At 51.5% G+C, this 23,137-nt stretch overlaps 2 protein-coding genes across 4 annotated transcripts; both read left to right on the top strand.

Annotated features, from left to right (window-relative positions):
• The first annotated feature begins 269 nt into the window (after positions 1 to 269).
• On the top strand, positions 270 to 4,846 carry Krt19 (keratin 19). The gene is made up of 6 exons (XM_032913310.1): positions 270 to 776; positions 3,182 to 3,264; positions 3,476 to 3,632; positions 3,933 to 4,094; positions 4,235 to 4,360; positions 4,478 to 4,846. The coding sequence occupies exons 1-6, from the start codon at positions 348 to 350 to the stop codon at positions 4,730 to 4,732; spliced, it is 1,212 nt and encodes a 403-aa protein (XP_032769201.1). The 5' UTR covers positions 270 to 347; the 3' UTR covers positions 4,733 to 4,846.
• Positions 4,847 to 9,994: 5,148 nt separating this feature from the next.
• LOC116908858 (keratin, type I cytoskeletal 15) lies at positions 9,995 to 13,822 on the top strand. 3 transcript variants are annotated; one of them, XM_032912295.1, is made up of 8 exons: positions 9,995 to 10,530; positions 11,393 to 11,475; positions 11,593 to 11,749; positions 12,072 to 12,233; positions 12,321 to 12,446; positions 12,624 to 12,844; positions 13,123 to 13,148; positions 13,477 to 13,822. In XM_032912295.1, exons 1-8 carry the CDS (start codon positions 10,066 to 10,068, stop codon positions 13,578 to 13,580), a joined length of 1,344 nt encoding a protein of 447 aa, XP_032768186.1. In that variant the 5' UTR covers positions 9,995 to 10,065; the 3' UTR covers positions 13,581 to 13,822. The 3 variants fall into 3 exon arrangements, with proteins under 3 accessions (XP_032768186.1, XP_032768189.1, XP_032768188.1); XM_032912298.1 differs by having other exon boundaries at positions 10,066 to 10,530; positions 13,492 to 13,753; XM_032912297.1 differs by having other exon boundaries at positions 10,066 to 10,530; positions 13,123 to 13,158; positions 13,487 to 13,753.
• Positions 13,823 to 23,137: the final 9,315 nt, after the last annotated feature.

The raw sequence follows: 23,137 nt of genomic DNA, 5'->3' as shown, positions 1-23,137 counted from the left end.
TTTAAGACTGTGTTAGTAAGGGGCTGAAAAGCCCGAAAAGGGACGTGCTGTGTTGGCAGTAGCTTTGGAGTGGGCTGGGGTGGGGCAGCTCTGGGGAAGGACTGAGACCTCTGGCTCCTGGGAGGGGAGAGGTAGGAGCAGAATAGCCAGGAATTAACCAATGGGGAAAGCGCCCATATTTGCACTCTGGAGCTTGGAAATTTCTGATACCCGCCCCTTCAACATCTCCACTCCCCCTCCTGCCCGGGGCATAAAAAGCCCCAGGTGAGGACCTGGTCACTCCTCCTGCGGTCAGCAGCTCTCAGACCCGCGTCCCTTATCTCTCTGCTCAGGTCTTCCTCCTCACCATGACTTCCTATAGCTATCGCCAGTCCTCAGCCATGTCTTCCTATGGGGGCATGGGCGGGGGTCCCGTGCGCTTTGGGTCAGGGGGTGTTTTCCGCGCACCCAGCATCCATGGGGGCTCAGGTGGCCGTGGCGTGTCCGTGTCCTCGACCCGCATCGTGTCCTCATCCTCCGGGGGCTATGTCGGAGGCCGCGGTGGAAGTTTTAGTGGGGCCCTGACTGTGACCGATGGGCTGCTGGGTGGCAATGAGAAGATCACCATGCAGAACCTGAACGATCGCCTCGCCTCCTACTTGGACAAGGTGCGCGCCCTGGAGCAGGCTAATGGCGAGCTGGAGGTGAAGATCCGCGACTGGTACCAGAAGCAGGGACCCGGGCCCTTCCGTGATTACAGCCAGTACTTCAAGACCATCGAGGACTTGCGCGACAAGGTGGGCAGCGGCCGGGCCCTGGAAGGTGCACCTGCTGGGGTGGTGCGGCAGGGCGGGGAGGCTGTGGAAACTCAGCCCGCGGGTGGGGAAGCCCGTTACAAGGAGAACCTGCAGGGTGGGGCACAAAGTCTGGGCTGGATCCTGGGATTCGAGTGGAGGCGGGGCGGAAGGGAACTTAGATAGGTTAAGTGGGTGGGGCTTTCAGAGACGGTGCGGACCTGCTAGGAGAGAGGGTCCTGAATATCCAAAGTGAGAGCAATTTAATACAGCTCTGGGCTGCTCAGAGGTGAAGACCTCGAGCCTCAGCCTCAGTTGGAGTGGGGACTGGTGCGCTGCAGGATATTATTAGTCTGTAGGCTCGGAGTTCACCTGAGCCAGACCCTCTTCTGGGAATCTTCAGCATTGTTTTCTCGGGTGGTGCGCGGGGCGTCTGGTTTTCTTCACAGCCTCTGTCCTCTCATTCCTCTCCAGCCCAGGGGACCGAGGCTCGCAAGGAGCTATGAGAAGAATGTAAAGACTGGGGGCTGCATAGTAAAACCACATCTTTAAAAAGCCTTGCAGTCAGGCACGGTAGCTCGGCGGGTAATCTCAGGATCAGGTGTAGAGGTTAGAGGGTGAGTTCTTAGTAAGCTACAGTTAACTTGAATCTAGTAGGGCTACATGAGCCTTTGGGCTCCCACCTCTCCACCAACGGTCTGAAAGACCCCCCCCCAACAACAACAACAACAACAACAACAACCAACTCTAACATGAAACAAAAGAAAGATGAAACTTTTAGTAAATCACAGGGAGGTAGAGGTTGTTCCCTCTGCCTCTGTGGACCTCTCTCCCGGAGTACCCGGCAGAGAGAAGGCAACCTGCAAGTCTCTGTGGCCTTCAACATCCAACAGGCTGGTTGGGTGCGGCCCAGCCCTCACTCCTAGGGAAGAGCTAAGTCCTGCCTGAAGAAACGCACCACAGACTGGTGTTCCATTTAATAGCTTCCTCCCGGCTAGTTCCCGAAACATGCAGTTCTCAAGGGCATTTCCCAGTGCTGTGTGAACCTAGCACGGAGCTGGGCATACAGCAAACCGCTAGAGCAGTGCTTTTTGACGCGGTGATGGACAGCTAGAATCCTAGGTAGCTCACAATCTTCCTTCTGCTGCCTCGTCCCTTCTCCCTCCCACACATCCACAGCACACAGACCTACAAGCAGTTCTTGCTCTGCTGTGAATGCTCTGCTCTGATTTTTATTGTCTGCTGTTTTCTTCAACAAATCCCCCAACTATCTATGTAACTGAGCGCGGTGGCTTACACGTACAATCCAACATTAGGAAACTGAGGGAGAAGGATGATGAAGTTGATGCCAGTTGAGCTCCATAGTGAGGCTCTGTCTCAAAAATGTCAAACCACAGCCAGGGTGTGGTGGCACACTCCTTTAATCCCAGCACTTGGGGAGACAGAGGCAGGCAGATCTCTGTGAATTTGAGGTCGGTCTACAGAGTGAGTTCCAGGACAGCCAGGGCTACACAGAGAAACCCTGTCTCGAACTCCCCAACCCCTCACCCCCTAAAAGTCTAACAAACCAGAGGAAACCAAACCAAACCAAAAAAATCATACAGATATCATGATAACTCGATGAGTGGCCATGACCTTAATCTTTGAAAAACACCGAGCCCCGGTACTTAAATCAGTGATGGCCTCGATGATTTGAATGAACCCCTCAGACCAGGGAGTCAGATTGGGTAAACTCAGGATTTCCAGTCATATACAGTGGCAGTACTAACCTGGGAGTGAGGCTGAGTGACCATGAAGGGGGTCTGAGGTACGTGGCACATTGTGGAGCGGAATGTGCTCCAAGTGTGGGATATGGACAGGGATTAGATGTTTCTTTTCTTTCTTTTAAAGGCATTTATTTATTTATTTATTTATTTATTTATTTATTTTTTCTGTATATCGGTGTTTTGCTTGCATGCATGTCTGTGTGAGGGTGTCTGATCCCCTGGAACTGGTGTTGCAGACAGTTGTGAGCGGTCATGTGGGTGCTGGGAATTGAACCCTGGTCCTCTGGAGGAATACCCAGTGCTCTTAATCACTGAGCCACCTCTCCAGCCCCTGGGATAAGTGATTCTTAATGCTTCTTGTTTCTAGGCCCTTTTCAGACCACTTAGAGTTTCACTTGCACAGGTCTTTGACATGTCCTTCTGGAATTGCCTCTTTTCCTGCTTCCCTTCACCCAACCTCCTGTACGGTGCCAGCTCTGGGGCTGTGTTTCTATGCCAAAGCCTCCCGAGAGCAGACTAGAGGGTAGTACCTAGGGAGTGGGGGTGGGGAGTATTCATTCCTCTCTCCTTCTCTGGGAAGAAAGTGGATAGGTGATGCCAGTTTGCCAAACTGGTGCCAACTGCCAGCCTCCTCCCTTCCAGATCCTTGGCGCCACCATTGAGAACTCCAAGATAGTCCTACAGATTGACAATGCCCGCCTGGCTGCAGATGACTTCCGGACCAAGTAAGTGTCCCTGCTTTGGGGGCTGCAGAAGCCAGGGAATTGAAATGGGAGCAACCGAAGACCTTTATAGTGCTTAAGGCAGTGGAGGCCTGGCCTCTGTCCTTCTCCACCTGAGCTGGCTCAAAGCAAACCCCCACAGACTCCCAAACCCTGGGGAAGTTGGCCGAGCCAGAGCCAGCACTCCCCTGACTGCAGCTATCTCCTTGGAAAGGTTTGAGACGGAGCAGGCCTTGCGTCTGAGTGTGGAGGCCGATATCAATGGCCTGCGCCGGGTACTGGATGAGCTGACCCTGGCCAGGACTGACCTGGAGATGCAGATAGAGAACCTGAAGGAGGACCTGGCCTACCTGAAGAAGAACCACGAGGAGGTGGGTCAGGCTGGGCCTTCTGTGTATCTTGTCCCGGAACTGAGAGACACTATTATCTTGGGCTCACTGATCATGGCCTCATCTCTTACGCCAGCACCATGGCCCTGGCTTTGATCATACCTCTCACAGTTCCAGCAGGGCAATGTGACCAGTACATACATCTACTCTCTGGTGCTGGCTCCTAGACCTGCACCTCCAAACCAGGCCTCTTTGACTCAGGGCGCTTTTGAGGGGGAGTGACCTGGTCCAAGTCCAGAATGTTTAGGTCTTGACATGCCCCTGTCTCTGGCGTCTTCACAGGAAATTAGTGCCCTGAGGAGCCAGGTGGGTGGCCAGGTCAGTGTGGAGGTGGATTCCACTCCAGGCATCGACCTAGCCAAGATCCTGAGTGAGATGAGAAGTCAGTATGAGGCCATGGCAGAGAAGAACCGGAAGGATGCTGAAGCCTGGTACCTCACTCAGGTATGCAGAAGACACTGGTAACCTGTGAGGGTGGTGAGGAGAGACCCTGATCCCTCCCCCAACACACACACACACACACACACACACACACACACACACACACCTTGTTGCTTATTTTCTCTTCGGCTGTCTTGTTACAGATTGAGGAGCTGAACACCCAGGTCGCTGTCCACACTACGCAGATCCAGATAAACAAGACTGAGGTCACGGAACTCCGACGTAAGGTCCAGGACCTTGAGATTGAATTGCAGTCTCAGCTCAGCATGGTATGTGTCTCTACCCCATAGCCTGCACGCTTGTACCCTAGCAACCTCAGAGGCTGTGCAACCTCAGAGTTCAGGAACCTGCCTCTGCTGAGTCCTGTCCCGTTTTCCTCCCCTCAGAAAGCTGCCCTGGAAGGCACTGTGGCAGAGATAGAGGCCCGTTACGGAGCCCAGCTGTCACACATCCAGGGTGTGATCAGCAGTATTGAAGTCCAGCTGAGTAACGTGCGTGCCGACACAGAGCGCCAGAACCAGGAGTATCAGCAGCTCATGGACATCAAGTCGAGGCTGGAGCAGGAGATCGCCACCTACCGCAGCCTGCTTGAGGGCCAGGAAGCCCACTACAACAGTCTGTCCATCGCCAAGGCCCTCTGAGCTGATCCTGGCCTCCTACCCTGCTACCAGTGCGACTTCCCCAGGGAGGGGCACGATAAAGTTCACACCAGCCCTTCCCTTGAGTTGTCAATAAAACTATCCTCCAAGGGAAAATGGATGCCTTGCTTAACTTCAGCCGACGAGGGATGGGTCATGTCTTAGCCCCTTGTTTTATTTGAGCCGGAGTCCACCCCGTCCCAGGACAAGGGAGAGAGGGCAAGAGCACACTGCGACAGCTATGGCAATTCTGGTTAGGTAATGACTTGTACACATGGGATTGCTCTTCCCACAATCTCGGTTCCACTTCAGAGAGCTAAAGTGGCGTTTAGAGGGGTCCAGGGGTTGGTTGCACATGGGACTGCTGTAATACTCAGCAGGGTGTCTTCGTAGGACAGAGGTGAACACAAGTACCTTCTATGCTCAATCCTTGGTCTTTTTGAGACGAGGTCTCTCATTGACCCTGCGGCTCACTGATTTAGTGGGGTGGCCCGGCTGGCGAGTTTCCAGGGACCCGTTTCACTTCCTCCTATGGAGGTTCCAGATGTGCGATGCCCACCCCTGGCCTTTTCCCCGGGTGTGTTCTTTTTAGACTTACTTATCTCCGTAGTGTGTGCAGGCAGGGTTGTATGCCCAAGCACACCACTGTGGGGATGTGAACGTTAGAAGACACCTCTTAGGAATCGGTTCTCTCCACCTACACGCGCTCTGGTGAGCAAACTCAGGTTGTCAGGCCTGGCGGAACACACCTTTACCCACAAAGTCACCTTGTGGCCCCGCGCCGGCTCTTCCCGTGGGCCCTGGGGATCAGAAGTCAGGTCCTCGTGCTTGGGCGGGAGGCATTTCACTGCTGGGGCTCAGACGTAGTGTTCTTTCCATTGTACTCTCTCAGGTTGGGGTGTAAGTTACGGAGTGAATAGAGACTGAACACTTGCTATGTGCCATGAACGGAAACAGCTCTGCAGGTAGGACGGGCTGCCTTTTATACGGCAGGAAATGAGTTCAGAGAAATGGAATCCTTGGTTGAGGCACATGCAGTTAGACAGCACAGAGCTGGTGTCAGAGCTGGACGGTTCCTAGTTACCGGGACACAAATGGTCTCCTAGAGTTGACAACATTTCTCCTGGCCTTGCTCCGCAGGAAGAAGGTTCAGGACAGGGACCTCTGGAGGTATTTGGTCCTGACATGTTAACTTAACCCACGCTGGAGCTTTGAGATTTAGACATTCTGTCTAAAACAAGGCTGGACAGGGTGTCCTTGCCAGCATACGTCTGTGTGCAGGTACTGGCACATTCGTTATGTAGCAGCCCTGCATAAGTCCCCCAACACCCCCTCAACACTTACCAGCTCCTACCTGGGCCCAGAGCATGGAACGGGTCTGGGCTGTGACCTAGTCCTCCCACACAGGCTCCCAACCTGGCTTGTCTGAAGCCTGCCCTGAGCCCATAAAGGAACAAAGTTGCAGCTTCCTGGTACAGCTCTGCCCTGGGTAAGTATGGTGACCCTGCGGTTTACAGTTCGGCTGCCAAGAGCTGAGGCCAATTCAAGGTAAATAAATGGACTCATAAAACCAGGCCTTGGCTGCGGGGTGCTGGCTCTCACGACAGTTGGCAGGGAGGGGACATGTAAAGGACCCTGGCCTTACTCAGTACCCCCTCTGAGGCCTTTTAGGGAAGCAAGTGAAGTGTTGGCTGCCCTTGTGCCACGATTCCTGCCAAGCCTGAAGGAGGTGCTTTTTTTCTTCCTTTCCCTTGTAGGTCTTCCTACCTTAGCTTGCTCCAAATCATAAGGCTGATTATAAAAGCGTGGTTCCTGAGTCCCCCTCTTCCCTCTTCTCTCCCACCCCACTCTCGTCCTCTCCTCCCCTGCCTTTCAACACCCTCTCTTTCAGCACTTAAATTCTCAGGAGGATTTGAGCTGGCGGCAGAGACCAGGCCCGCGCTTCAGTCTCAGATTGCCTGGAGATCCTTGTCCCTGTCTATAAAAGCCTCCCTTGTCACAGCAGAAACCCTGCCTCAGCCCCAGGGGCCCCTGGAATGTGCCTGTGGGGTGGGGTGTGGGCCCACATAGGTGTGGCAGGTGACTGGGCCATCAGCACAGAAGGCTGCAGGTTGGGGTGTGGGACGAAGCCTTTCTTTGTGTGCGCAGGGTGGAAAGGCCTGAGAGAGGTTTATGGGTTGATCTGGGCGCAGGGGTGGGGCTGAGAATAGAGAGGGTCTTTCCACCACGGCAGCCATCATGGCCGCTACTCTGGTTTGTATCGAATTTCCCATCAGCCACCTTGCTTTGTCTACCCATCAGTTATATCTATTTACAGAGTTATTTTCATTTTTCTTGCATAGATTGAAGCTCTAGAGAGAGAGGTCGAATTATTGCCCAGAGCCATATTCCTGGTGAAAGAAACAGAAATGGGACTCTAAGGTCAGAGGTTATTTACCCTATCCCCAGAACCAATCTAGGGGTCAGGAAAACTGTAAATGGAGCGGGGAGGGTAATGTTTAGGTGGCTTCCTTCTGCAGATGCCATCTCGGTGCTCATGATGGTGCTGGCTCTGGGCCCTGACAATCCATTTGGACCCATGATCCAGGCTCAGAAGGGTTGAGGTCCGTGTGAGACAGATAGAACCCAGTTAGTGTCTCCCCACTGGGCAGCGTGGCCTCATCTCCAGGAGGGAGGTGCCTGTTCCAGGGGTGCCTGCTTGGCTCCTATGTGCAAAGGCCAGGAACTGGTACATATCTATCTACTCTGCTGATGAAGAAGCCCCAAACCTCATCCGAATATGTGCTCACAGTAGCCATTTGGATTGATTAGGCCTGCCTTCCTTTCTTCCTTCCTTCTTCCTTCCTTCCTTCCCTGCGTGTGAACATATGAAGACCAAAGTTCTTCTTCAACCTCTTTCCATTTTCTGTTTTAAGAGAGAGAGTCCTTCTCTAAGATAGGAGCTCACCGATTGGGCTAGATTGGCTGGCCAGGGAGCCCTGGGGATCTACTTCTCCTCCCCAACCCCTACCCTGTGCTGGGGTTATAAGCCTTGTAACCCTGTGCGTGCTTTTACGTGGGTATTGGCAATTCTGACTCTGGTCCTTATGCTTGTGCAGAGAACACTCTATTGACTGAACCACCTCCCCACCCCGAGATTAGAGACTTGTCCGAAAGACAGGAAGGCAGGTGCCCCTCCTGTCCTGGGCCAGAGAGCGGAAGGAAAACCACCCCAAGGGCTGCTAGCGGAGAGACAGGGTGCAGAAGGGAGCTGGCTGGAGTCCAGTTCTCCCTCACCCTGGGGTGATGGAAGATTAATTGTTCTCTGTGTTAATTGCTGGGGCCGCCATGTCTGCAGAGGCTTTAATGAGCTCTGACTGATCTGGGTTTGATTATGTTTCTTTGGAAGGAAAAGACAATATCCTCCCACCCGTAAGACAATACTACACTGTCTGAGGCCAGCCCTGGGATGCCTGGCTTGCTGTGAAGACGGTGAAGGGCTCTTTCTTTGGGGCCTCCAGTTCTCCTTTTAACTCAGTTCGGATGACTGGAGAGTTTTCTAGGTCTTGCTTCGGTGGACGAGGGAGGAAGGGGTGGGCAGTGGAGGGGTGGGTAGGGGTCCAAAGGACCATCCTAGTCCTGGCAGCTCCCTCTTCAGCTGGGCCATCCTGTGTTCATAGTGTCCCCCCTTTGCATTCTAATTTCGCTCCTTTTGAAACTTGGGCTTTCTGGGCAGCCCAGTTAAGCTCTGTGTCATTGGATTAGACGGGACCGTGAACACAAAAATAATTTGTCAATCATGAGCGTATGAGGCAGAAGTAAAGGATTATCCTGTCACATCAAAAAGAAGGGTCATCTGGTGGCCAGCTGGAGCTTCAGAGCCTGGGAATACGCCAAGTCCGAGGGCAACATTCTTCTGGAAGGATCCTCAGGGTTATCAGGGTGTCCAGGTGGCGGATCTGCACCCATCACTGCTCTTGGAAGGGTAACGGGGAGTCGGGCTCGAGCCTCAGCACTTTCCATGAAGTGAGAGTCCAACGTTGAGCCTTAAAGAACAACCTGTTTCACAGGAGTCCTTGGTCAAGATGGGCGCTTTTAAAACACAGGCCAAAGGCATCCCATAGACCAATCCACTTTCCCATCCTGCAGCTCACTCCAGTCAGAGTGGCATTGCCCACAGTCCCCTTACCTCAGAGAAAGAGGGCTATGAAGCTGACAGCAGACGACCCCTCCTGAATGTGCGGCTTCCAACCTGCAAGCCACCCCCACCCGCACGCCTCTGCCTCACCTCATAGCATTGAGGCAGAGCCTCCAGTTCAGCCCCTCCCCAGCTGGCAGCAGTTGACGAGGCAAATGGGGGTTAATCTGGATCTGCTAGGCAGTGACATGTCTTTTGCTGGAGAAGGCGGGGGCTTTCTGGAACTTGCCCGAGTCTTATCTGCAGAGGTTTGCCCCAACGCGTCTTGGGAGCAAGCAAAGGTTTAGTGACATGTGCAGTTGGCAGGTGACAGGGTCATCAATCAGACTCCTGTCAGCCCAATCCTTCTGGGCTTTTGTGAGCTAGCCAGACCATGGGCCGGGGTGGGGGTGGGGGACTGCAGAGACAGGAGGGACTTCTGGAAGCGGAGCGGTGGGAGGGATGTAGGAGTAGGAGAGATCAATCCCAGGCGCCAGGGATGGGACAGAGGAACAGATACTGGCTTTTCTGGTCACCTTAGTTGGAACTTGACTCAAGACCCTGTCTTCTGTCCCCAGCTTGCCCTGAGGATACCCGTGTTCTCATACCTAGGGACTTCCATGCCTTGACGGCTAATGCACAGGCCCTTTGAGTAGTCAGCACCCGGCAGCCATGGGAGACCCTGAGAGAAGGCGCTGTCTACCTTGTGGGGAGGCTCACATGCTGTCGGGGGGGGGGGGGACAGAGCAGGCCTAGCTGCTCTAACGGGATGGGACATGAGAAACCTCGGGAACTGTGCTATGGTGAGACTGTGCTCTTCCTCCCGGAGTGAGAAATGAACCTGTAATCTGAGTGTTAAAACCATGGCCTGGGGCAAAGCCCCATTAATTCTGAATCATCTCTTTTGTTGCATTAAGAAGAGGAAAAAAAAAAAAGGGAAAAGAAAAACTCCCCACAAGTGAGCTGTGGAGGTGTGCGGGCAGCTGTGTTTGTCTGGAAGGCCGGGGAGTTGGCTCCACTCAGGGGGAGGAGGCGAGGCCCCCACCCCCTCTGAAGGGTATATAAGGAGTCCCAGGCCAGGGGCAACAGGCACTGAAGTCTGCTTTCAGCCCAGCTCAGACACTCCTGCTAGAGTCTCTCGCCTGCTTGCTAGGGACCCGAAGGCACAGGCTGCCTGACCATGGCCACCACATTCTTGCAGACGTCTTCCACCTTTGGAAGCGGCTCTACCCGAGGGGGTCCCCTCCGTGTTGGTGGAGGCGGCTTTGGTGGAGGGAGTCTCTATGGGGGAGGTGGGAGCCGAAGCATCTCTGCTTCTTCTGCTAGGTTTGTCTCTTCAGGGGCAGGAGGGGGTTTCGGGGGTGGCATGAGTTGTGGTTTTGGTGGAGGCTTTGGTGGGGGTTTTGGCGGTGGCTTTGGTGACTTTGGTGGTGGCGATGGAGGTCTCCTCTCTGGCAATGAGAAGGTGACCATGCAGAACCTCAACGACCGCCTGGCCTCCTACCTGGACAAGGTGCGCGCCCTGGAAGAGGCCAACACCGAGCTGGAGGTGAAGATCCGAGACTGGTACCAGAAGCAAAGCCCGGCAAGTCCAGACCGGGACTACAGCCATTACTTCAAGACCATGGAAGAGATCCGGGACAAAGTAAGTTTGTCAAACAGAGGGACACAGGTGCCTCGTGTCCGGGACACATCCGTAACATCATTATTGCTGACTAAAAGAGTCCTTTCCTGCCGTGCAGCCTTGGCAAGGTGAAGATACACCTGCTTTGTAGGCACGGGCGGGAGCGCATCTGTTCCCCCTTGGCAGCGCTCGGGGAGGAAGCGGTCCTGAGGATCTGATTTGCTTTCCTGGGGATGCAGGTGAAGGCAATGAAAGACTGACTCCTTCCCTTTGACAAAATTTGTAAGGGTTTTTGTAAACGCTCGCTTTAGCTTTTTGGCTTGCGTGCTGTTCTGTTCAGGTACAGCTTCCTAAGTCCTAAATACCAGGACTGTGTGCTTCAGCCCTTAAAGATGTCTTCATTGCGGCAAACATTATTGGCTTTTAGGAGACCAGGGAACCTGACATAGGCTGTGCCACCCCCTCACTTTCCCTTTAGCTCACTGATCTGTTTTTTTCTTAGCTGCGATTGCTTTCTTTAGCTGCTGTCCAAGTTCCCGATGGTTTCTGGAGACCAAGGGCTCTGTCTAGGCATGCAAGACGCAGCCAGCTGTGAGCTGAGCCCAAGTGGGCTGGTATAGTGCGTCTCTGGAGAGCCCTTACTGGACAGAGCCCTCTGTATCCATTGCAGCACTGCTTCGGCTTGCGATGTCCCACAGGCAAACCCCAGGCAATGCTGTCTCCTTAATTGTCTATGCCCTGAGAGTATCACAGGGAAGGGAGCTCGGGTCACCACAAGTAGAGCTCAGAGGAAGTAAAGTTGGGGAGTGGCTGGCAAAAGGTCAACTTTGGGCACAGGACAGAAAAGCAGCAGCTCTTAGGTGCAACTCTCTGTCTTCCACAGATTCTGGCTGCCACCATTGACAACTCGCGTGTTATCCTGGAGATCGACAATGCTAGGCTGGCAGCGGACGACTTCAGGCTCAAGTGGGTCCCACTGTTTCGCCCCTATCCGTAGACTCCCTTTACCCAGCCTTCCCCTTCTCTGGCTCAGAAACCTGGGCCCCTCACCTTTCTTGACTTCGGCTCCTTTCCTCTCCCCAGGTATGAGAATGAGCTGGCCCTTCGTCAGGGCGTGGAGGCCGACATCAATGGCCTGCGGAGGGTGCTGGATGAACTGACCCTGGCCAGGGCTGACCTGGAGATGCAGATTGAGCAGTTGAACGAGGAGCTGGCCTACCTGAAGAAGAATCATGAGGAGGTGACAGCAGGACGAGGGTGGTGGGAAGAAATGCCCACAGTCTGCAGAGGGCTTAGTGGTTCAGAAATGCAACCCTGGGGCCCCGTGGAGGAGAAGGAGTGCTGTTCTTTCGTAATCTGCACCCTGAAGGACTGGTTTGTTTCATGGGCTTATAATTGTCTCCAGGTTCTTGTGCCATAGGACCCAGAGCGAGAGTGATCCTCAGAGCTGAGGGGTCTACAAAGACAGGGTTGGCCCTCAGGACTCCAGATTCTTAGGTCTAGGTCTTTTTTTTTTTTTTTTTTTTTTTTTTTGTCTCTAAATAGTTTCCCTCTCCTTCTAGGAGATGAAAGAGTTCAGCAGTCAGCTGGCTGGCCAGGTCAATGTGGAAATGGATGCAGCACCTGGGGTGGACCTGACCCGCATGCTGGCAGAGATGAGAGAGCAGTATGAGGCCATTGCGGAGAAAAACCGTCGGGATGTAGAGGCCTGGTTCTTCAGTAAGGTGGGTCTGACCCCCCTCCTCACATCCCCACTCCAGAGGCCTCTGAGGAAGGCCCCGAGGCTCATGTCTCTCATACGTGCATTGTAGACTGAAGAGCTGAACAAGGAGGTGGCATCTAACACAGAAATGATCCAGACCAGCAAGACGGAGATCACAGACCTGAGACGGACCCTGCAGGGGCTAGAGATCGAGCTGCAGTCTCAGCTCAGCATGGTATGGTCACTCTGGCTTCTTGGGCGACACATGTACCCATTGTCCGTGACTGGTAAAGCCTCAACCCTGACTCCCGACAGTGGTTATCCTGGGCAATCCGTCTCATCCTTGCTACCTCTCTACCTTCACTGGGTTGACTTCTAGCCTGATAGGTCTATAAATCCATTGCCCCACCAGAAAGCCGGACTGGAGAACTCTCTGGCAGAGGTGGAGTGCCGCTATGCCACACAACTGCAGCAGATCCAGGGGCTCATTACCGGTCTGGAGACCCAGCTGAGTGAGCTCCGCTGCGAGATGGAGGCTCAGAACCAGGAGTACAACATGTTACTGGACATCAAGACTCGGCTGGAGCAGGAGATCAGCACTTACCGGAACCTGCTTGAGGGCCAGGATGCTAAGTAGGTGCAGAGGTGCAGGGGGAGAAAGAAGGGGACAAATGGGTTGGATTCCGGAGTATCCCAAGATCTGTGTTGTTGGGTGGAAAGAGGACATTGCCTCAGCTCTGTCTGTCTGGGTAGGGAGATCTGACAGACTTACTGCCGGGCTATCCTAGACACTGGAAAACTCACGTGTGGTTGGGGAACTGGAGAGGACTGCTCAACTGTCTACCAGGGCTTCCCTTGGGGAGACTGGCTTTCTCTTCCTTGGCTAACACCCACTGTCCCTTCTCTTTCAGGATGGCTGCTATTGGTGTCAGGGAAGGTAAGAGAGGGTAAAGCCCTTTGGTGTGGATGGAGTGGGGAGGAAGGAGGAAGAACCATATATCCCAATAGAGTTGGGCACTCCTGTTTCAGAATCTACTCTTTCACCGTGGACCCTGGGAGGGGGAGAGATTAGAATTTTCCGAAGAACATTTCAGGCTGTGCAGTCTTTGTCTGGGCATTGCCTTTCTACCCCATCTCACCACCTTACCATCATGCTGATGTGATAGGGTACTCACAGGGACTGCTGTTCACACGTGTAGCTTCACCCCCCTGCCCCCACCCAATCATTCATGAGGTAACCGGTTGTCACCTCTTTGCTTCTGCAGCATCCCTGAGAGGAGGCAGCAGCGGCGGTGGCAGCAATTTCCACATCAGCGTGGAGGAATCGGTCGACGGAAAAGTGGTTTCTTCCCGTAAGAGAGAAAGCTAAGAATCCGGTGCAGGAGAAAAGAACCTTGCCACCCCCTGCTTTCCCTGGGCTGAGAGAGGCACTGGACAGAGAGGCTGGGAAAGCAGACTCCAGTCCATGCCTTTGAGGATCTCTCTGCTTTCCTGTTCCTGGCTCTGCGTGTTCTTCCTAGTGTAGCTTCCTTTTGAGTGTGGTGGTGCAGGAAGCAACAGACCTTGTAGGTGGCTGTTCCTTCAATAAAGAATCACATTTCTTTTCACAAATGCCCTTGGTCACGTGTTCAGTGGTTTTTTGTTTTTTGTGTTTTTTTTTTTTGTTTTTTTTTTTTGGTTGACATTGGGTTCTAAGGGGGTGGGGGGGGTGTCACCATTCTGACACTTCTGTATTTTTTTCTTCCTCCCTGAATGATAATACAAAATTCATTCTTGAGTATTCAGGGTATCGTGGCCCCAGAAGGTGGCTTGTTTTTCTGCTTTATTTCCATGGGATGCAGAGGGCTGGGAAGGGTGGAGGCTCCCTAGGGTGCTGGGGGACTCCCTAGGATACTTTGGGACACCCAGCACAGAACACATGTTTAATAATTATTTTTCAAGTGACCGGTGCACACCAGTATTCAGCTGTCACTGTGCTAGGTACACTCGTCCCTGTGTCTGAGTCAATACTTGTCACTGTAGGTGGTCAGGATTTGTCCTTCGCGTCTTTGAGATGAGGATCCTGTTATTGCCCCTGTGACAGACTTGCCTCCGGAGCCTGGCAGAAGGGCAGGGAACACTAGGGCTGGGCCGGATCTCATACTTCTACGACTTCATAACCAGAGACCAGGCCACAACCCGTCACAGCTTGTTGTGAGACCCCGTTCCTGGTTCTGTCCTTATCTCCCTCATTGAACTTTTCTTTCTGTCTAGCTGGCTACATTTAGCGTTCAAGATGACCAGCTAAGGGGTTGGGGATTTAGCTCAGTGGTAGCGTGCTTGCCTAGCAAATGCAAGGCCCTGGGTTCCATCCTCAGCTCTGAGGAAAAAAAAAAAAAGACAAAGTAACAAGATGACCAGCTAAATCCATCTCTGTCCCTCTGTAAAGATGTACTTTGCCCCCTTGAAGCAGATACCTCCTAAAGGGCGCATAAAGTCACCTAGAGGAAAAGACACTCGCTTCAGGAAGCCCTCTTTGAGTTTCTCAAGGACAAGTCTGATGCAACTCTGGCCCTTGCTGCCTTCCTTCATCCACATCTCCATGTCTGCTCCCAATTCCTAAACATCCCCCGGGGCCCTTTAGAGGAGCCATGTCTACACAACCTGCTTACTGCCTCTGGTCTGGGACTACTTCCTCTGAGCCCAGATCTTACCCTCTTGAACTGAGTGTAGGAAAAGAGGGGATGGAGAGAGCTGGGTACCTCAGCTAGGCTATGTCAGGCTCTGGGGTGAGGCCTGGAGATAGGAGGGAGATGTGTTTGTTTGTTTTAGTCCTGTGAGGAAGAACAGGCTGGAGGAAGCCCTCTCTGCTCTGTAAGGGAAGCACCACGTCTCTGTGGAGGGTCCGAGTTGTCTCCATGGGCAAAGCCCCTTCTCTGCAGACCCTTGATGGAGATAGTGTCTGCTCTTCTGAGGAGACCAAAGGGACAACATGACTCCAGACAGCACACCGAGGCCAGACTTCCCTAGGCTGAAGAAAGGTAGCAGGATTTACTGAGTGCCTTCAGAATGCTGGGCCCCTGGGTAGGGCTTTCCATGATACCCTCTCATTAAGTCTCCCAACAACACTGTGAGGGGATGTCGGCCTCTAGAGTTTCAGAAAGGGGAAGGAGGCTCAGGAATGTGAAGTAATTTGAATGAGGTCACAAGGCAGAAGTGGCAATACTGGTTCCTGATGAGTCTCTCTGACCCCAGGATCCTTGTTTTCCCCTCAATGACAGGTGGTGGCAGAAGCTGAGACACTTTTGGGGGGAGGGAGTGCTTACTGGAACCCATTTGTGACCTCCAGGAAGCCTGTTCAAAGCTTGTCACAAAGAAATGCTGTTAGAAAGATTGTCCTGGCATCTGGCCCTCGTCTCTCATACCTTAGCTTTTGCTTACACGGAAGTAGAAGACATTAACTACAGCTCTGCTTAGCCCCATCCTGAGAACCTCCAGGTTGTCTACCAAGCCTCCAGGTACAGAACTCCTTTGGCCCAGGTATTAAAAGCCCGTAGCCTGGTTCCTGCTGTGTCTCACTGGCCTTTGGGCCCCGCAAGGAGAGGGCTCAGACCAAACCAGTATTTTTCTGCCTTCAATTTGCAAAAACAAATGAAACAAAAAACAAACAAACAAATGAAAGCACCTCTGTAAAAGGTGCAGTAAGTCAAGAGGGTACAGACTAAGGGTGGCACTGGCTTGCTTTCTCCTGCAGCCAGACCCAGAGTGTTGGGGTGGAGGGGAAGCTGCCTCTCTAGCAGGTGACATGACTCAGTGAGCAAAAGAGCTTGCTGCCAAGACTGATGACCTGAGTTCAAGCCCCAGGTTCCACAGACTAGGAACGAACCAACTTCATAAACCTATGACCTTGATATGTGCACTTAGGACAACCTCACTCACCCCTCTCCCAATAGGGTATAAAATAGGGGTAAAAAAATATAGTGTACACATGTGCGTGTGTGTGTATGTGTGTGTGTGTGTGTGTGTGTGTGTGTGTGTGTGTGAGAGAGAGAGAGAGAGAGAGAGAGAGAGAGAGAGAGAGAGAGATCTTTGGCTGGCTTCAAACTCCTGTATAGCTAAAGATGGCATAGAACTTCTGATCTTCCTGCTGCCACTGAATTTATATGTATGAGGCACCATGATGTCTTGGGGTACTTATTTCTGCTTTCCTGGGATCCCCAGTGGTGCTGTCAAGATGTTCTTCTTCTGCCTTGTCCCTGGAGATGCCTGTACCATGAGATACCTCATTCCCTATGAGACTTTAAATAGTTTCTGGGCAGAAGAGGCACACCTTCTGTGTGTCCTGGGCTGACGTCAGGTTTAGGTCCCAGCCAACCCTAGGAAGCAGGCAGCAGGCGAGACTCCTCCCACCTCTACAGAAGAGGGCGGCTGTAGGACTTGAGACTTGCGTGTGCCTTCTGATCAAGTGGAGCTTCCCAGACCAGGCATGAGACAGGAGAGCTACCATATCTCCCTGAGGACTGAAGTCAGTTCTTTTGCTTCTCTGAGCCTCAGTTTCTCAACTTGTTGAACGGGGAATATGATTGGACATGCTGACATGGGACCTCTGAGAAGAACCATGCACTGGACCCTTTGCAGAACCCCCAGTTGGTTGCTACATTAGTGTTTGTTGACCTCGTACATAGAGTTGCTGCTGCTTCTCTGCTCTTGCCTGATACACGGCTCTGGACAGGCTCCAGTGCCTTAGCTGTGTGTCTCTGTGGTGGTTACCTATAAGAGCAATGGAAGAAACAGGTCCAGTGGGACAGTTTCTCTCCTGGGACTGGGAGCTGGAGTAGCTTACTGAATATGGCTTCTGTGTGCCGTGGCTTATTATTTGTCCACACAGACAAAGAACTCTCTCCCCCCGCCTCAAAAACTTCTCAGCTTCTCTGTACCAGGAGCTATGTTTAGAGATGTGGCCAAGGATCGTGCCCTCAAATAGGGTAGAGGACTTGATGTAGGAAGGACTGCCAGCTGCTCGGTTGCTATGGTTACTATGTAGAGACCAGAGAGGCAGAAGGTGAAGCTGTGTGTCAGTGCAGGGTGGAGGCTCAGGAGGATTTGCAGATGGGCCGTCTAATAATGAGTCTGCATTTCCTCCCAGGGAACTCGATTCTTGACCCGTGCCTTTTTCATCTCAGGTATTTGATAAGCCTTAGGCACCCACGCATCTAAGACTTGTTTTTTCAGTTGTGGCCATTCAGGCCCCAGGGAGGTTGAGTAACTATCTTAAGGTCACACAGCTCCTTGGTGGCCAATGGAGGTTTGAAACTCAGATTCATCTCATCCAAAGTCTTTGCTGACTCTGCTGAATTTCTGGGATGCTAGTGTTGACATAAAGGGATTTTAGAATTAGGCACTGTGGACGTGCCAGGGCCTGAGGCACTGAGGCTGCTTTGAAGTGATTTCCTAGTTGTTCTGTAACAAGCAGGTGTCTCTGAGGAGGCAGAGCTGTCTCAAGACCTGGGTTGATCAACAGGAGGAGGGTCTGCCTGTCAGGAGAGGAAGGAGGGATCCCCATCTAAGCAAGACACTGCAGTAGGAGCCAGGGTACAGGGGTATAAGCCAGGGAGGATCTGCACATGAGCAACTGGGTAAAGACAGACATAGTTGAGGGCCAGAGACTCGGAAGGACAATGTGCTGAAGGCAACTTAGAGACAGTGTCACTGTGATGTTCATGAGAAGCTTGGAAAACCCTTGCACTTCTCCTTGTCTTCTCTCCCAGGCCTCAGATTTCCTCAATGTGAAAAAAACAAAACAAAACAACATGTAAAATGGTCAAATTCTTATGACTGGTCCTCCCTTAGCGAGCACTCTTACAACCCCTGAGCTCAGACTAGGCACAGGTGCTAGAAAGCCTGATACTACAATCCATTAGCATCACAGGCCTAAGCCACCATGGGAAGCACGGTCATCCCCTGTGCTAGAGATGCCTGAGCACAAGGAAGCCAGCAGATGATGTGCGTGCTCAAATGGGGGTAGAGCTGACTCTCAGAAACTTGAATACTCTCTGCTAGGGATGGTAGATAGACCCAGAGGTGAGATGAAAAACATGACTTCCTGGTGTCCTAGAGCAAATGAATTGCATGACAGACAAAACAAACCAATCAACCAACCAGCCAACATCAAAAAAAAAAAAAAGCAACCAACAGACAGACAAAACAAACCAACCAAGTAACCAACCACCAACCAACCCAACCAACCAACCAACCAACCCACCAACCAACCAACCAACCAACCAACCCACCAACCAACCAACCCACCAACCAACCAATCAACCAACCAACCAACCAACCAACCAACCAACCAACCAACCAACCAACCAACCAACCACCAACCAACCAACAACCAACCAACCAACCAACAAACCAACCAAGACCAATCCTGGGTTGGGGATCTCGCTCAGTGAGTAGTGAGCTTGCTTAGCATGCAGGAAACCTTGGTTTGATTCCCAGCATAGAATAAACTTGGTGTCGTTGCACTCTCTTGGAATCCTAGCACTCTCGGGATGTGGAGGCAGGAGGACCAGAAGTTCAAGATCATCCCTTGGCTATGTAATTTATTTGAGGCCAGCCTGGGCTACATAATGTTGTTTTTTGAGATTAACCTGAGCTATTCTAAAACTGTCTCAAAAGTAAAAGTAATAAAAAGAATGAATAACAATTCCTTCATTGTGAGCCTAAATGACAAGAAATTCTGGTGATCTCACTGGAAATCTGACAACCCGATACAGTCAAGACCTCACAGGTCACTCCTACAAGACTGAACCCTACTTCAGATAATAACAGTAAGGAGCATGTTCCCAGGCCACTCAAAACTTCCGGTTATCAATTGTAGGTTTCCACCACTACTTCCTCTGGTTTAATTATTTACCGATCTCGTGAAATTCAGGAAAATGATGTGCTTATTATTGCCAATTCATTGTGAAGATTCTTTTTAAAGACTTAAAGTGGTTTTCAGTATGCAGACCCTGGAGCCAAGATGGCTTTATTGAAACCAATTCTTACCTATTCCAGGTTGCTCTGAAGTTTATTTTGTAGCCAAGGATAAATCTTGATCTTTGAACTCTTTTGCCTTCACTTCCCAAGTTCTGAGATTACAGGCATGCACCACCACGCCTGGTTTATGCAATGCTGGGCATTAAAGCCTGGGTTTCGTGCATGTTAGGCAAGCACTAGACCAGCTGAGCTCCATCCTACCCACCACTCAGATTCTAAATTTGGGCAGTGCATTTAACCTGTTTGTGCCTCAGTTTCCCTGGGTGAATAGTTGTCCTGAAATTAGATCATGCATATAAAATGTCCAACGTAATACTTTATTAATACTTTATTAATTATGTACGTATTTGTGTAAATGCACACATATTTGTGTGTGTGTGTGTGTGTGTGTGAGAGAGAGAGAGAGAGAGAGAGCGAGAGAGAGAGCATTTATGTGTGTGTGAATGGAGGTGCTGTGTGGAGGTTGGAGGACAGTTTTGTGTGTGGGCTTTTACTGTCTACTTGGTTTAACACGTGGCCTTTTAGTTGTTGCTGCTGTTGCGGTCAGTCCAGCTGGCCCATGAGTTTCAGGGAATCTTCTGTCTCCACTTTCTCATTTTCCTGTAGGAGGGCCGAGATAACAGATACTTACATTATGCATCTGTCTCTTATGTGAGTCCTGGTGATTCAAAGCCAGGACCTTAGCCTGGGTGAGCAAGCGTCTTTCCCTGCCGTGTCTTCCCCTCCACAGAGTGTGCAATGAGTGCTTCTATTATCTTTTGACATAAGTGGAATACGAGAAGAAAGTGGCTGACCCACCTCCTGAGGGGTCTCAAGATCTCCACCAGGGAGGGGACTCTACCCCCCTCCCCAGACTATTGATCCAAGCCTAGGGGACATCTCCCCTTCCTCAGAGAGACTGCTATGACTCTCACACGACTATACACAAGTCACCTCAGTGCTTCAGGTCCCTGCATGTCCATGAGGTTCACTTCCTTCTTCCCTTTAATCTCACTAACTCAGAACATGTGTGCGACCTGCTGTGTGGGGCTTTCCCCTCAACCAGCGTCCCTGGGATGCCCTCTGGAAATCTCACAAGTCAGTTCCATTCTGACACCAACTGGAGTTAGCACGGACCCCAAAGGCTAGGGCTCAGGCCCACACGACTGAATGACTCCTGTTTCAGATGACATCTGTCCTCAGGTTAACCCACATTTGTCTGACTTGGTTACAAGTCATAGATTCCCAAGATTGCCTTTTTGGGGCTGAATTACTTGCTAGTGCGGGTCCCAGAAACCAGGGAAACATTGTGGTTGTTGTTCAAAGCTCCAAAGGAACTGTCAGGTAAAGAGACACATAAGGTTTAGCTGGACCCCCAGCACAGGAGTTATTTTCCTCGCTAAGCTGGTATGCATCACCCTTCCGGCACATGGGCCCGGCCTCGTTCATTGCCTGTGAGCTGTCTGGACTGCATACTGGAGGATTTGAGCGGAGATTTCATCACACAGGTGTGATTAATGAGCACAGCCTCCGGCAGCTTTCCTAGTTCTGGAGGACGGGGGCTGGGTGGGTAAGGCTGAAACTCATTCAGGTGATCGACCCCCATCCACGAACCCACTGAGAACCATCTGCAGTGCTCCTGTTACCAGGGAAAGCTGGGAGAGTGCAGACTGTGCATGACCAACACTGGAGACCGCCTATTAGGACAAGAGATATCCCCAGTGTCTTCATCGCTCAAAAGTTAAGGATTTAATTATGTGCCAGGAATCCAACCCTCTAAACGTTCATATTTTATTATAAATCATCATATTCTAGAGTGAACTACTACTCTGAGACCTGTGTGCCCCACCACTGGGGATGAAGAGAGAGAACTGGAAGCCAGACTCAAAGTTTGGCTTCAAGGTGTCCTTGGGCAAGTGATTTGCTTCCTTGAAACTCACCTGGTTCATCTGAAAAAAAAAAATCCTCTCATGCTGGGATGTAGCTCAGTGGGTAGCAAGCTTGTTTTGTATTTACGAATCTCTGGTTTTGATTACTAGCAGGGAATAAATCTGGTATGGTGAGACATGACTGCAATCCTAATTAGTACTCAGGAGGTGGACATAGCAGGATCCGAGGTCCAAGGTTCTTGGATACATACAGTCTGGTTTCCATGAGACTGTCTCAAAAGTGAAGAAATAAAACATCAAACAAAAACCAGCCTTTCCTAACACCAGGCTAAAGGACAATATGGTGGTGTTGATCTTGGTTGTGTATGAATGTAATTTTCCCTCTCCTGCTCTTGCAATGTAACAGGAGATAGGACTGAATTTTCTGTAATTTGGCAAAGAGCCAGTGTCAGTCAAACCAGTATCTTTATCGTGAGTGTTGAGATGGGGACTGGACCCCCCCAGCTTCTCCTAGGAGGACCTGCTTTGTGCTTTTTACCCTAGAGGCACTGGGGGTCACACTGTATAGCAGGAAGGCAGTCTTGTAGCAAGTCACAGTGAGTTCCTTCTGGGAGGGAGAGGCTGTGCCCTGACCCTGCAATGGGAAACATGCCATGGTCATCCATCCATGCTTGCTCTGCCAGGGCTTTGGAGGATCTGTGGTATTGTTACCTTTAGAGGCGTTGGCCCCAACCTGCTTGTCAGCCCCGGGAGGCTTAGGACATCATCACCCTAGGCCTGGCAGGTTCCATTAATCACCTTTTTGTTAGTTTTGATCCTTTACTGAGAGAGCCAGAGAGAGAGAGCTCTTGCTTTGGGCTGAATCATGTCTTTCCACTGAGAGAGCTGAGCCATCACCTTAGGATGGGAGGGCCGGGCAGGATCGGGGGCCAGCGCAAATCTTGGCCTCACCGTGGTGTTTGAGCATCCCGGTACAACCTGGGGCTTGCTCTGGTAGTGCTACCTGCCTTCTGGGTGAACATGGGTCTACCTCCCTACTTCTGAACATAAAGGTATCAAGGTTCAGACGCTGGGCTTTCTTTTCTAGTCTTGCTGAATCAGCACAGAGGGTTTGGGATGTCCTCACACCTGTGCCACATCTCCTCAGGCCCTGCCTAGGATTACCCAGCCTGCCACACACTTCTGACCCTGCTTCTGAGAGACCATTCACAGTAACTGGCTCACTGGTGTGGGGAGGCTGGGGGCTCCCTTCATTCTCATCCCTGGAAACGTCTTTCCTATGCCATGTTCTGAGAGGGGCCCTCAAGACTTTTCCTTCCATCTGGAATGGCAAGGCCTCTTCTAACAGTGTCTCTGTGCAACCCCTGGGCTTTGTAGTCACACTCTGGGGTCTTCACAAGCGACTCTAGCTCCTGCCCCTGAGACACATCTTTCTATGTGTCTCTCAGTCAAATGCTTACAAACTGAAGCAGATATCTTGAGAGAGGACCCTTGCTAGGAACTCCAGAGTCTTTGCAGATTTAGAAGGCGCCCTAAGACAGTCAGAATAATGTAACATTAACCTCATGTGTTGGACTGATCCAGGGCTTCTGAACCTCAGCCATGTAGACCTTTGGGGTGTGGTAATTCATTGATGCAGAGACTTCCCCCAATCTCTACCCTCTCTAACAATAGGACCATCACTCAACTGTGACAACTCAAACAACTCTTAACATTGTGGAACGTCCTTTGGGGAGCCATAGCCTCTGTTGGAGGCTATGGACTCACCTCTGGTGACAGAAGCTGCAAGAATGATTTGATCAGGGATGTGGGTACAGGTAGATACTCAAGAGCGCTGTCATGAGCTGACGGAGTGCTGAAAAGTTCTGCAAGGTGGTTGCACGGGAGTACACATAGGTAATCGTGCAATTGAACACTTAGGATTTATAAGCTTTATCATGTACAAAGCGGCTCTAAAATGAGTCTTGGGCATGGGTAGAACTAGCCTTGGGGTTCAGTTCTGATTCTACCTTAGGAGACTCGGTTCTCTGTGCAAAGT

This window comes from Rattus rattus, chromosome 9 (assembly GCF_011064425.1).
Source record: "Rattus rattus isolate New Zealand chromosome 9, Rrattus_CSIRO_v1, whole genome shotgun sequence".
NCBI classification, from domain to species: Eukaryota; Metazoa; Chordata; class Mammalia; order Rodentia; family Muridae; genus Rattus; species Rattus rattus.
Note: the sequence above shows the minus strand (reverse complement) of the source record. Positions and strands in the feature narration are given on the sequence as shown.